At 36.5% G+C, this 15,399-nt stretch overlaps 1 protein-coding gene across 1 annotated transcript; it reads left to right on the top strand.

Annotated features, from left to right (window-relative positions):
- The first annotated feature begins 13,918 nt into the window (after positions 1–13,918).
- LOC133801060 (protein LIGHT-DEPENDENT SHORT HYPOCOTYLS 4-like) lies at positions 13,919–15,087 on the top strand. Its single transcript, XM_062239189.1, has one exon. It carries the CDS (start codon positions 13,991–13,993, stop codon positions 14,777–14,779), a length of 789 nt encoding a protein of 262 aa, XP_062095173.1. The 5' UTR covers positions 13,919–13,990; the 3' UTR covers positions 14,780–15,087.
- The last annotated feature ends 312 nt before the right edge of the window (positions 15,088–15,399 follow it).

Raw genomic sequence — 15,399 nt, 5'->3', positions numbered from 1 at the left:
ATCTGCTGGGGTGCTCAGGCCTAATTAGGAGGGACCCTACCAGATCGAGTCTATTATTCGACCTGGAGTTTATAAACTAGCGAGGTTGAGTGGAGGATTGGTCCTGCGAGCTTGGAATGGTGAACATCTATGACCTTATTATCAGTAATGTAGAAATGATCTTTACATTTTAACCAAGCTTGTATTTAATTTTTGCTTTTCAGCAACAAAGTACTGAATTTCATTCAAATGTTGTATTTTTATTGTTATACTTTTTTTGCAAGCCCTCAAAATTCAATAACCTAAGATCACAATCATAGGATATTAAGGTGGCATAAGTGGTATACAATCATACCATGAGTTCGAAAAAATATAACATCAATAAAAATAAATTCTAATAGTAATGTATGGATTGTTGACCTGACATGAAGAAAACAATAAGTGTATGACTCATTAACCAAACACGAATTAAACAAGTCTGGAACAAACTAGCAAAACCTAATCGAGACAATCAAAAGTTGAAATTCTAGATAAACCGACAAAAATCATAAGTCGAGACTAAGGCTGGAAATTTTTGCAAATGAGTTTCGACCTCGCAAGCTCGAGATCATCCTTTAGGATGAGGAAAAGTTACTGGAAAAAAATTAAAATATAACTAGACTAACGAGGTTACATGCCATTAAGTATTTTTTAATAGAAATACATGGTAAAAGTAAAATTCGACCTTGACAATGACAAAGTCGAATATGGGCATTTCGAGTAAACTATGCATGAATGCGTAGAAATTTGAAATTTAGCCCAACAAGTATTCGTATAAATAAGCAAGTACAACATTTTATCCACAATGAATAAATATTTCGAGCAAGAGAAATAAGCGTGTGGAAAAACAAAAAGCATCCAAGGTAGACTATATGCGTAAATATTTTGAGCAAAGAATATAAGCATAAATAATTAAAACTACCATTAACTTATAAACAAGAAATATAAGTAGATGTTTCAATGGTCTTTTCCCAAAGGGCATCAAAAAAATTAATTACAAAAATAATAAGGGACCAACCCTATTCAAAACAGTTCAGTGTCGGTCAACTGAACCAGACTCGGCCTCCTCGCCCCCGCCATCTAAGGTAGTGTCCGTAACCTCTTCCTCGGCCAACCGAGCCTTCCACTTGGAGATGAACTCCTCTTCCTTATTCTGAAGAAATGAAGTGTCCATCTTGGGGTTCAAAGACCACATCATATACATGACCCAGTCTGTAGCCCAATCCTTATTGGCCTTAAACTCCTCGAGCATGCGCTTCTTCTCATCTTCGAGGATCTCGAAGGCGGAATTATTTTTCTCCTTTAGGTGTTCAATCTCGGCCTTGGCAACATTTGTCTCTGCCTTCAGGCGATCGATCTCGGCCCTGGCAGCATCGAAATCTGCCGTCTTGGTGTTGAGCTCCACCTTCAGGTAGTTGACCTTTGCCTCGGAGGAGTCAAGTTTGGCCTAGAGAATCTTAAGGACATCCTCGGCTTGGGCTCCCTTGGCCTCCTTTAGATCATCCTCAGCTTGGATTCGAGCCTGGTTTGTGTCATAAACCAGGGTTTTAGCCGCTGCCATTTTTGAGGAGAAAACAGAGCCCTGGCGAAGGACACCAAGAAGGGCTTGAAATAAAAGGTTTTACAATAGTTATAAAATAAATAGGAAACCAAGAAAGAAAAAGTCAAGAGAAATAGACTACCTGAAACCCAAGCTCCATGGTTTGGTCAGTAAGGCGTGTGGGATTTTCTCCCCTAAAAAATCACCACACATTGGCGTCGAGGTTTCTACAAGACTGGCGTGCCTGAGAGAATAAGTCCGACCATAGGTTGGCTCTTAGGGTCCCCGCCACATTCTCTAGGAGGTACTCTCGCATGTGTGATGACGCCACAAACTTATGGACCACGGTCGGAGCACCCGAAGGCTTGGGGGCCGAAGGAGGCACAACTTTTTTGCCTTTATCTCCAGCATGGATCAAACAAGTAGGAGGAGTAGACTTCTTCTCCTGGGGAGGTGACATGGTAACCGGAGGCTCGATGGTGGCTACCATTGAGGTCACAGAAGTAGTGTCACCAACCACATCCATAGAGTCCGGAGCCTGGGGCTTCGAGGGAGAGGAACCCTCTACAATCTTCACCGACTTCGAAATGACACCTTTCTTCGAGGTGGCGCAACCTCGCTTGGTACCTCGAAGCTTAGGAGGCTGCCCCACGAGGTTGTCCAGATCCGACTCCATGTCACCTGAAAAGAACAAAGAAAATCAGTTAAGCCGAGAAAGGAAAATTCATACACATTTCAATAGTAAGAAAGACTAAGTATCAGGTACCTAACTAGAGGACTAATCAGAGCTCGAAATCGAGGACCAGGAAATTCCCATGTCTTCTAACGAGGCCACTGGAGCTTGGTGGTGGGCACGGGTACATCTTCCCATCTTTCATATTTGCGATTGCCCAAGTCGTCAATAGTCTCACCCTCTTCCAGAAGGTTGCAAAGCCGACGCTTGTCCTCGTGGAGAAGATATGAGAGGGATCGCTGACCATGGGGAAGCTTGAGGATAGCTTCCCTATGTTCCCTCACGGTGTCTGTGGGCTGAGGACGATGGTAATTGACTGTATAAAAGATTTGAGTGAGTCAATCGAGCTCACAAATGAAAGGGAAAATCTAATCAGAAAAGACTAGCAAGGTAATTACGAATTCGCTGAAAGGAGTAGTAGCGAGAGGGAGCGAGACCATCCATGTAGAAGAAGGCAGTCTTGAAATTAGGAGAATGGTTGGGGACATCCTCGACTAGCCGTTTCTCCTTGGGATAGCTCGAAAGGTAATAAAATCCATCTCTGCCGTAAGCTCGGGAAGGGTTGCTTTTGAGGCAAAAGAGGTACAAGATCTCGTATGCCGTAGGCTCCTCCTACTTCATCTCTTTGTAAAACGATCTTAACGTGAACAAAACCCTATACACATTCCTCTGAAGTTGGAATGGAGCTATGCTCGCGTAATCCAGAAAAGCTCCGGAAGTAATCCTTTAGAGGCATTAAAGCCCCAGCTCGTAAATGCTCACGACTTTAGGCTACGAGCTTAACCTTTCTGTCTGAATCGCCATCGCTAGGAGCAAAATAGCTCCTCTCGTCACAGTTGGTGGGGTGGCAGACTAACTTGCCAAAGAGCTTCAACCCATGACAGGAGAGGAGTTCAGAAATTTGTCATGTCGAGGTTATGGAGCTTTGGTAGTGTTCAACCTCGAAGAAAGAACTCTCCGAGATTGGGATGGAAAGAGATTTGGGAGCTTTGGATGGCTGGTTAGATGGACCCTCCATGAGGCTAAATGCGAGCTCACCAGGGGAAAAGGCTATTGTGACTTTGAGTTTGAGGCCTAACAGAATAGGCCAGATCTCGAGGTCTGGGTCGGGGTAGGCCGCAACTCGGAGTTTCTTCCTCTTTCTCTCTTCGACCTTGTCGATCTGACGTCAGAAATGGGCTCGTATATCTTCTTGCTTGCACCATTCCTTGTGCTCACAAATCAATCGCTGATTTCGTGTGAAAGGAAATTTAGGTCAGGGAGTTTATGGGTGGTAAGGGATGGCAAACTTGGGCCCCCACCGATTCTCAGAAGGCTGCGACATCTAACAAGGAAGAAAAAGGTGAGGGCCCATTATAAAGAAAAAAAGAGAATGGGAAGGGGTTGAAATCTTGACAACTCGAGCTTGAGGGCTCGAGGTAACGAGATCCCACTAATCGAACCTAAAGGCTTGAACAGGCGAGGTTAACTTGGATGCCTATCCCGAATTATTGTAAAGTTTGAGGCATCGAGATTGCACCCACGCGAGAGTGGGGTGGTTATTACAAGTTTAAAAGAATCCCAAATTTCTAGGGAAAAAGTGGGCAGTTACCCAAAAAGGCAATATTTTAAGGATACATGCATTAAAACCCTATTTCTTAAGCTACACGAAATTCGTGACCTAGATACCCCATTACCTGAAAAAACTCCATTTTTACATGTTTCTACCAAACGTTTTTTGGTCTAAACCGTGATTTTGATCCTACCAAATCTACTAAAATAAAAAAACTTGCCTAATGGGAAAGAGAAGCCTTAAAAATCTGGTAGAAACCAGAAAGACATCCTTACAAACAAAAAAGGCGCGTAAAATATATGTATATATACAATAGAGAAAGATTAGGGAACTTACGCAAAGTTGACTGTGGATTTGAAGAAATCGTCTACTAAAGAAGTGGAAGCAAGAATGATCTCACGGATTCAAAGGTGGTGAGGTTTCTCTGTTTCTTTTGTCTGGAAAACATGCAACGGAAGGAGATCTAGTTCATGTTTCTGTTTTCGAAAGAAAAAAATGCAAATGAATGAATAAAGAAGAAGAATGGGTATATATATACCCCAGACGGGATGTCAAAAGTCGAATGGATCTGGGCCCTTAATTTGGATTAAAAGAGGATCCAAAGGATCGTATTTAATTGTGCAAACTGGCAGAAAAAAGGACCTAGGAAAGGACGTGTGCAGAATAGGGAGGTACTCGAGTACACTTGGTGTGCAATCCCCTAACGACACGTGTCTGCACTCGAGTGAGGTAGGTGGGCATGTTTTTCGAAAGTGAAGTTCAAAAGTTTCATTCTCATAGGATTCGAACCAACACTATTGAGGGGGAAAAATGTTACACCCAAATTTCGAGGATGAATCAATGAGCCTCGAAATGTAGGCTCGAAAAGCATAAGCTTGAAAATTTTGAACACTTATATAAATTCACATGATCTGTTGTTATTGGCAATCGAGCACAAGTTGGAAGGTTCGAGCTTAGGTTTCAGGCTCGAGAGCAGGAACTTTATCCGAAGACTGAGTTCGACGAAACAACTAGGTGAGGAGGAGGCGGACTGGAATAACGAGTTCGAAGTCTTGGTCGATCTTGAGAGCGCATTAACCTTGCATTCAAGATCAGCAACACGTTTTGCACATGACAGCTGTTAGGAAATCGCTATTCCTTAGGGATTCGTTGTTATCAGATATTAAATTCCAATTATCATGAGATATTATGTAATTAATGTATTTATTTACATTTATTTCAAATTTGAATAATTGATTGTAACTTCCCTAATCAGTGGAAGATATTCTCGTAACCAAGTCTATAAATAGCCTGTGATTTTTCATTTGTATTCACGCACAAAATTGTATTGAGAATACTCTGCCAAATTGCTCTGAAAAAGCTTGGAGAGAGTGTCAAGATCAATAATATTGACTTATGGACTAGGTAGATTTTAACTACTGAACCACATAAAAGTTCTTGTGCTCTTTTATTCTTTCTAAAATATTATTTAGTGCTTTTCAAAATTAAGTTGACGAACAACAACGCCAACAATGTCAAAACCTGTAACGACCCAAATTCGCTAATAAGGCTTAAGGGCCTTGATTAGTGTGCCGGGAGGGCATAAGTGGGACTAGAGTGAATATTATTGACTTAAATGTGTGAATATGTGATTAATGATGATTATATGATAATTAATGATGTTATGTGATAATATGAAATAAACATGTGATATATGTGAGAACCACATTATTATGTGGGCAGGTTCATAGAGCGCAACTCGAGACGATCCTAGGGTCAGATAGCGGGAAAAGTCACAACGGGACTTAAAATATGACTTTGGGCAAGTCAGGGGTATTTTAGGTATCCGGTAGTGATTTGGACTATCGGGTTATGAAAATAGATATATGGAGATATATTTGAGGTTAGGATGTCTAGGCGGGAATATTGGGGGATTTTACTGTTTTGGCCTCGGGGACGGTTCCGGCACCCCGAGCCTTGGGATTAGTTTAACGAGTAAGACAAAAGTTAGGAAGCCTTTAGGAAAAAATATAAACCGACCTAATTCCCTACTCAGCTGGTTACTCTCACTCTCACTCTCAAGAAAAACAAAGGGAACTAAACTAGAAACTCTCAAGGGAATTGGGGAAATTGAAGCTGAAGAATTGCTGGAATTTAGAGGAATTCAGAAGCAACCTTGGGGATTAGCTCAGTAGACAATCAAGGATTAAATCAGGACCAAGGTAAGCATGAATTTCCTTCTTCCTGTGGTTAGAACTTGAGTTTCAGCTGGGTATTGAGGTATTGTTCAATTGATGATTAGGGTGGAATTGAGCTGAGGAAATCCTTGGAATCAGCTGGGTTTTGGCTAAGGGAAGGGTTCAATCAAGAAGGTAAGCTTTGTTTCATGAATTGATGATTTGAGTTTGAGTTTTGAATAATTATAATTGGGTGTTAATGTTCTTAGAGTTTCAAGGATTGGAAGTGAATTTTCTATGGTTTATTGAGCTGAAATCCTGTTGAAATTGTGTAGCATGAGTTGAGGATTTATTGGGTGTTGAAGTAGGAAGCTTAGGGGTGGTTTTGGCTGAGGTTTTGAGCTTTAAAATTGTGGGTTTTCTAGGTTCGAAAGGAAGGGCCACGACTCTGTTCTAGAGCGCTGCGGCCCTAGGATGAAAAAGGGCCAAGGAGGCTCGCCCAAGGGAGGGCGCCGCGGCGCCCAAAGCAAGGGCCACGGCGTGTGTCTTTGTTCAGGATTGCCTTGGTTCTGTTTTGAGGCTAGGGCCGCGGCTAAGCTTCAAGGGCCGCAACCCTTGGTTGTGCACATGAACTTTTGAGGGTTTTAGGCATGGGAATGTGGTCTAGTATGCTCGAGATTGATTTCACCACCGTGCTTGGTGGAATTCGGATTCCCGGGAGTTAGTTTTGTAACCAGAAACCTATATTCGAGTATTAATGGAACCCTATACTTCGGTTGTGACTAGTTGATAAAGGCTTAGGCTCGGGAACGGATCGTGCTTGAGGGGCATTGCTCGTAATTCAATAACTGCAAAGATTAAAGGTAAGAAAACTGCATCTGGTTGAATATATGTAACGGGACTAAGGGTTCCCTATTGTGATTGCTTGAAATGATGGTATTATGCCATGCAAGCTATTTAGTGAACCAACGACCTAAGGGTGCCAAGGGTTACACTAGCGCACAGGGCGCGGCTCGGCCACTGGTAGTCGAGGACAACTTATTATGCACTGAGCTCGGTTTAAGCGGGCCCGAGTCAGTGGGTTAAACAGAGGGTGCGGCCTAAGTCGTCGGCCCTGAATATCATGTGTTATGAATGAGATATGTGTTTGATTGTATCCTGAATCTAAATGTATGTGATGAATATTTTCTGTGGATTATTTGATAGGGGTACATGCGTAATGATTTAATTGTCTGTTATCAATGTTTGTGTTGTATATGATGTTTTCTTGCTGGGCTTTGGCTCACGGGTGCTACGTGGTGCAGGTAAAGGCAAGGGCAAGTTGGACCAGCCCTGATTGGAGAGCTCAGCGGGCGGAATGTACATGGCAGGCCGCTCAGCCGCCACGGTTAAGGAGGTTACAGGGACGAAAGGACCAGAACCTTGTATTTTGCCTTAGTATGGCTAAAGTTTACTTTTAACTGTTGGGTTTTGAAATTCAGCTTTTAAACTCTGATCTTTTGGGGATCCCTTTTGTAAACTGTTTGTTGATCTATAAAATGTATCTTTCGAGACCAAAATGTCTTTTAACCCTAGAACACTTAAACTAATGACACGTTTTTAAATTAAAGACTTGATTAGCAAGTCTTGCACTTTACAAGTACACAGTGTAGCAGTTTTGGCTATCTAGGGTGTTACAAAACCCATTTCCACCATAGACAAAATACAGACATATATTAATAAAAAAAAATACATTTTAAAGGCTATAATATTAAGATAATGAGTTTAGACTATCGAAACTTGGAAGAAATTGAAAAAAGATGGACTGGGACACATTGGAGCATCGAGGTGCGACAGATAAAGGCAAACAGTCTCTGGTTTTCACTAAAAATATTTCCAGAAAAATGAAGAAGAAGGCTCGGGTTGGGGAATATATCGCCTGACTCTATAGCGACGACATGTTGTCGGTATAGAGTATAAGTGAGTCGTTACTATACAATACACACACCGTTTTAGTTACCATACGTAGACCCTATAGCGACGACATGTCGTCTCTATAGACAAGGAAACAGTACACACACTGTTTCAGTTATCAATCACGAACCATATAGCGACGATATGTCGTCGCCATAGACAACTGATTCTTGGCGGTCCATTTTCCTATTTTTTTTCGAGGGGTCTATAGTGATGACTTGTCGTCGCTATAAACAGTAAATGTAATATTTTCGCCAAATTTTTGGGACCTTATAGCAACGACTTATCGTATCTATAGATGACGAAAACTGACAGACAATTTTTGGTAGTCAACTTTCCCTCCATTTTTTCGAGGGGTCTATAGTAACGACCAGACATTTTGGAGGGTCAATCCAGTTTTCCCTCATTTTTCCTCAACGCCCTACAACGATGACATGTCGTCGTTGTACGACGTCAGGAAATTGGAGAGACTAGCCATTTCTTTGTTGATCACTACAACGATAGATATTTTAAATAAATTTTAAAAATATATAATTTGGTGGAATTTGCCTACTTTCAGTGAAGATTTTTGTGTCATCGCAGTAGATGTCGTCGCTGTAGGGAGCTTTTCTTGTAGGGAGAGATAAGTATGAGAAAAATGAGAAGAGAAAAAACATAATATAAAAAAGATGTTAAAAGAAAAAGTAATGTGAAAAAAAAAGTGTCAAAGAAAAAAGTAATGGGAGAGAAAGTGATAAGAGAGAACATGATATGAAAGAAAGTTATGAAAGAGAAATAATGAGAGATAAAACAATAGAATTTACTCATTTGGTACTCTGTGTTTTTGTAAAGTATCGTTTTGGTACCCTCTTTTTTCAATAATGCTCATATGATACCCTATATTTTAAAATCATACATATTTTGTACCCTAAACTCAGATTTGATAAATAAAATTTTATCAATATGACCAAATTTCCATCAATTATATGTAATTAAGTAAATAAATTTGAATTTGGAATTCATAAAATTAAGAGTAGTTTGATTAAATTGGCAAAAAAAATTCAATTAAATTTGAGTTTATATGGCATCAAATATATACGATTTTAAAATACAAGGTACTAAATGAGCATTATCGTAAATATAGGGTATCAAAACGATACTTTAAAAAACAGAGAGTAACAAATGGTCACCTACCCATAAAATAATGGTCGAGAAAGTGTAAAATGATAACAGAGAAAATGAGGAGATAAAGTAGCAAGCAATGAAAATAACTAAGGGGAAACAAAAGGATAAGAGTGAATAATGCTAAAAAAAGATATTGATGAGATTTAAAAATGATGTTAAAGGAAATAATGAAATAAATTAATAAGTTTTGTTTTAGCACAATAATTTTTGTTGTGTTCAACATTTTGTATTTTTCTAACTTTATATTCTTAATTGTTCTATGAAAATAATAACATTTTCACTAGTCTTTTAAAAATAGTTGTCTAATTTAAAAATTAAATATCATGTTTACTATAATTATAATATCAATAAATGCTCTAAGGGGAATCTCTGTTTTTTTTTTCTATTGAATATAATAATTTTAAAAAGATATTTTTAAATTTTTTGTTTGAAAAATCAAAATGAAGTTTTTAAAATTTTAATTGTTCAGTTGACTTTTTCTTGAAGAATATAAAGAAGATAACATTACATTTTCTCTGTTTATATATTAAATGTTTAATCAATCATGTATTTGTAATTACATTCATTTTTTAATGATTATTTAAAATTACGCTTACTTAATATTTTAATTAACATTAGCCTATTATTAATAATATTTATTAATTGTTAGATCATAATTGTTTTCTCTTTTTCTACCTTTCCAAATATATTTTAATTATTTTAGTTTTATTACTGTTTTGAAAAAGCTTATGTTTTTAAATAAATTATAAACTTTAAATTGGTAGAGAAATTATACAATAAGGGAGTCCCTTTTCAGTGTACATATAATTATAAAAAACATTCCATACATTTTCAGAAAATTCTGGATAATTTATTGAATTGATAGGATTCAAATAGTTTGTTTCACGCCCGTACAAAAGTGAAATAGGCATGAATGCATAAGTTGTTTGAATTTTGTTTTCGACACAATAAACTATTTAGAATTTTTTGAAAACACTCGAGAGGTTCACTATAAATACAATATATACTATCACACTACAACAAATTTGACATTTAATGACTCTCTATAATGACTTACACCAATGGTGTAAGTCATTAAAAGTATTCAGTGATATTTAAAGTCTAGAGGTGTAAGCCATTAAAAGTTTTTGTTGATGACTAACTAGGTAAGTCATCAAAAGTGGTGGGAGATGTTATACTTAAAAATATGATATAATTTTTTATTTTTTTTAAATATCAGAAATTGGGCCGAATATAAATAAGGGAAGACTTTTAACATCTCCCCTGGGAAGACGTGCCTAGCCTCTAACGTCTCCCCTACTATATTACTTAGCCCGTTTTCTTCTTCTTCCCCGAGAGCATACGCACGAAACAGAGAGGCGGAGAGGAGGCGTTTTCAGGCGATTTTTCGGGTTCTCTTTGACGATTTTGGCTAATTTTAGGCCATAAAATTCCATTTGAGGTATGATTTTATCATTTATAAGTGTTGTATAATAGTTAGAATAATTTTTATGCTTATTTTCTCTAAATATTAAGGGATTGATATTGATATTTTAGGGTTTATGATAGTTGCGGTTTTGGGTATTTTTGGCTCATCAAAGTGGATTTAAAGCACATTTGAGGTATGATTTCAAGATTAAACAATGTATTGTAGTTATAATGGTTGAAAAAATTGTTTTTGTACTTATTTTTTATAGTTTTTGTGAGTTTTATTAGAAATATTAGTTTAAAGTATGAAAAATATTTTTTATGTATATTTGAGATATTACATTGTTTAATTTTAACATGTTACCACATTATTTACTATTTATAAATTTTTATTTACTATTTATTCCGAAAATTATATATTTTTTAATTAATTTTTAATATTTGTTAAGTATATATATGTAAATATGTTTTGCTAAAATGTATTTAATAACTTTGTCTAAAATAAAAAAAATTTAATTTTACATACTAAATAATAATTCAAGTTAATATGTTTATAAATTTTTTTAATTTATATTATTATTTAATTAGAAAATTATATATATTTGTAATCTTTATTAACATTTAAGTAGGTTATTTATATATAGTTATATTTTTTTTTATTGATTTACTAATCTCTTATTATTTAATTAATAACATAGTGCGCGCATTGTAAAAGTGAAGTAAATTTGCTAGCAAGGACTATTAATTGCAAGAGGTAATTACATTATCTTATTTCTTGTTTCAGTATTATTAAACTTTTGTTAGAAGAGTTTGAATATCTTAAATATTCATCCATAGTGAAGTAGGTTCCGAGATTAAAATTGTGTATTGCAGTGATAACAGAAGGTTGAGAATTGTGTGTTTTAGTGAAGTAGGTTCTGGAAAATATGTTTATGTGCTGCGGAGCTATAAGGAAGAAACTTATTGTGTGTTGTTTGATTTGTTTGGCTTATTGTTCATAGATGGTTAGATCACTATTATAGGGGAAATGCTGCTCAATTTTGTCTAGAATTATGTATTCTATTATTATATTTGTATTGTGTTGTGCTTATTTGATTAGATTGACAGATGTTTAGGTTACTAATATAAGGGAAATGCTGGATAATTTTTCGTATGCTTATATAGTTTTTTTGTTTAATTTTTCATATACATAGGAAAAGATATGGATAGACCTAGACGTTACTTGAAGAAAGAGGTATGTATATATATAAATTTATAAAAAGTTTACGGTTTATTTATTATTAAAGTAGATATAATCAAATAATAATAATTAAATAATATATTGTACTTCATATTTTTTGTAGTTAAACACTCCACCATATACACCAGCATAGATTAATGAAATGCGACAACAGCGAGCGAACGATATGGTGCCGATAGTTCAAAGTCATCGTCCCAAAAAATAGGTTTTTATTGTTTATTTTTTCTATCTTACTATATGTCTAGCTAACTACTGTAATATTTGTTAATTTTGTATGTTTAACAACAAATATTACAATTGTGTATATTTAGCTAGCAAAAACATATTAGATACATATTTGAGTTTTATTAATGAAAATTCAAAATTTAAATTTGCATATAATTTAGATTTTTTAATTAATATATTTAATTCTATTTAAAAAAAATTAATATATTTAATTATATTAATTAATATACTGAAAATAATTATTTAATTTAAAAAAAATACAAAAACCAATGATGACTCGTTATATGAGTCATTGAATGTCTACAAAGTCTCCCCATGGGAGACGTCATAGGTACCTACAACGTCTCCCATGGCGAGACTTTATAGACATCCAACGTCTCCCATGGGGAGACTTTGTCGACATCCAACGTCTCCCAGAGGGAGACGTTAGATGTCTACAAAGTCTCCCCATGGGAGACGTCATAGGGCCACTTTAGATGGCTCCTGCAACAACGTCTCCCCTAGGGGGAGACATTAAATGTCTACAATGTCTCCCCCATATAGCCATTAAATGCCTATTTTGTTGTAGTGTCATATATGTTTATATATATATAAACAACTTGTAGCAGAAAATAAGGAACTCCCCGCAACTCCCCTACTGATAAAAATATATGACTTATAACTAATCCACATACCAAAATATAAGGAACACCCCTACTGATAAAATTTTTTGCACTCTCCTATCACAAAGTTTTACTATACGACAATTCTCCCGTGTTTTCTATGAAAAGGGGAGCACCATTGTACCCTCCTTGTGTTTTTGACACTTGAATAGTTATAATCCTATTTTCTTTATATGATTGTATATATTGTAGTTATAGGAAGCATTCTATTAATATTTAAGAAATTCTGAATAATTATAGTGTCGAAATCAGGGTTCAAACATTTTGTGTAAATGCTCGTATAAAGAAAAAGACACGAATGTAACATAATGTTTGAACTATATTTTTGGTATCGTAAATTATTCAAAATTTCTAAAAAATTTGTGAGGTGTCTATTATATATAACTACAATATGCATAATTCTATATAAATTAATATTATTATAGTTATCCAGAAGCCAAAAACTACACGAGGAGTACACCAATGCTCCTCTTTTGAGGGGAGTACTCGAGACACTTCTAACTATATTAGATAATTTATTAGTTAATATTTCTACTTTTACTTTTGAGAAACTTAGTATTTGTTTTCGCATATTGTTTTTATTAATTTTTTAAATTACATTCAAATTTTAGAATTGATTTTCTAAAAAAAGTTACTATCTGGTATCTTAATGTGTTTAATATAAAGTAAAATGACTTTTCATGTTTTGTTAATGATACTCATTATTAATTATTAAATTAAATTATATGAATATCAATATAAAATTATCCTAATAGCAATATTTCACTTTTTAACTCGGTGTCCTAATGCCTCGTAGCATTTCTCTACATGAAAAGAAACTATGTCTTTAATGGTAGTAATCACAAAACATGATAATTAATATTGTTGTGTCCATTTAGACATTATTATTATATTACTCTGTCAGAAAAACAAAAAGACATTAATATTATTATATATTAATAGTACGTCTCGAGACAATTAAGATGTATGGTAAATTATATAACATGAATCAAAATCCTCTAACCAATAATATTCAGACATATTGTTTGAAACAGTAACTAAAAAAAAAAAAAAAAATTAAGATGGAACTTAAGATAAGTTTCTTTAGGAAAACACCTTTAATCGTCACGGTGCCTATTTTTACACCACTGATAGAAGAGGTGACGTTGTGAGAGATATTCAAACTGTCATCACTCTCCCGACGTGGGTTTTCCTGCTTGGGTCCCTCCTTTGTCTCCCCTCTCTCTCTCTCACATCCTTTGCTTTTATATATACTCACATCTCTCCTCCTCATTCTTCCATCTCATTTCTCTCTCTCTCCACCATTTTCCATCTTCACTCCCACACCATCACACTCCACCATGTCAGCAGCCGCGGCAGCTGCGGTTCTCAGCCGTTGCAGCCCAACCAACAGCACCACCTCAAGCTCCGACGTCGTTTTGCTAATCAACCACCAACACCAACAACAGCAGCAGCAGCAACAACCACTACCGTCGTCTGGTCCGGCTTCGGCTTCTCTGAGCCGCTACGAGTCGCAGAAACGGCGGGACTGGAACACCTTCGGGCAGTACCTCAAGAACCACCGCCCTCCCCTCACGCTCTCCCGGTGCAGCGGAGCCCACGTGCTGGAGTTCCTCCGCTACCTCGACCAGTTCGGGAAGACAAAGGTTCACACCGACACGTGTCCTTTCTACGGCCAGCCACACCCGCCGGCGCCCTGCTCTTGTCCCCTCAAGCAGGCCTGGGGAAGCCTGGACGCGCTCATAGGAAGGCTCCGGGCAGCCTTCGAGGAGAACGGAGGGCAGCCGGAGACCAATCCGTTTGGTGCACGCGCCGTCAGACTCTACCTCCGTGAGGTGAGGGACTCTCAGGCCAAAGCCAGAGGAATAGCTTATGAGAAGAAGAAGAGGAAGAAACCAATGCAACATCACAGTATCATCAGTACGACACCGTTTCAGTCAATGCCCTCAACGCTGACCACGGCAGATCATCGTCATGGTTATGATCATCATCAACAACAACAACCACAGCAGCAACAACATCATAATCTGGTAGTTGACCAATCTCAGACCAATAGCATTGTTGGATCGGGTTCATCAAATGGTAGAAGCTCTTTGAGCTCAATGATACCTCTGTCAGTGTTAAACTAGCTAGCTTATTAGAACAAATATAATACATGTGCTTGTTAGCTATGTTTATATATCTATCTATATATAACCATATATGTACTTTCTTCTTTTTTCTTTTTTGTTGTTTTTGGACTTATTGGTAGTGTTTAATATGGGTAGCTAGCAAGATCTTTAGATAGATGTATTTTGGGCAGTTTTTTACCATTTGGGGGTTAGATGGGATGATGATTTGAACACTACCTGCCTTAAATGTTATGATAATTAAGCAATGTTATGTGTTTCTTGATGTGCTAGAATATATTATAATAACTTCATTTTGGCTTAAATAATGTCTTTTTTCTTTGCCCAAATTAAGGTATAGGGTTGTTATATGTTGCTTCTAATTTCTCTTTAGATTTAGTTTTGCATATATGGGTTGTTGGCTTAATTGTTTTCCTCATATGGGATTATTATTTTCGGGTACTTGAAAATTATTGTTCAATTTCAATTTTTTTTATTTAGAAATTTCAAATCAATTTCCTCATTTGGATACATAGAAGTTAGGGAAAAAGAAAAAGAATATGTCCTTCCTAAGTTCTAACAAGTGGTAGAGGGTGTTATGTATCATCGGTTGATGATGTCTTTATTTTATATTATTTAAA

The sequence above is a fragment of the Humulus lupulus genome, chromosome 9 (genome assembly GCF_963169125.1).
Source record: "Humulus lupulus chromosome 9, drHumLupu1.1, whole genome shotgun sequence".
Taxonomy (NCBI): Eukaryota; Viridiplantae; Streptophyta; class Magnoliopsida; order Rosales; family Cannabaceae; genus Humulus; species Humulus lupulus.
The sequence above is the reverse complement of the archived record's forward strand: the minus strand, read 5'-3'. Positions and strand labels throughout refer to the sequence as shown.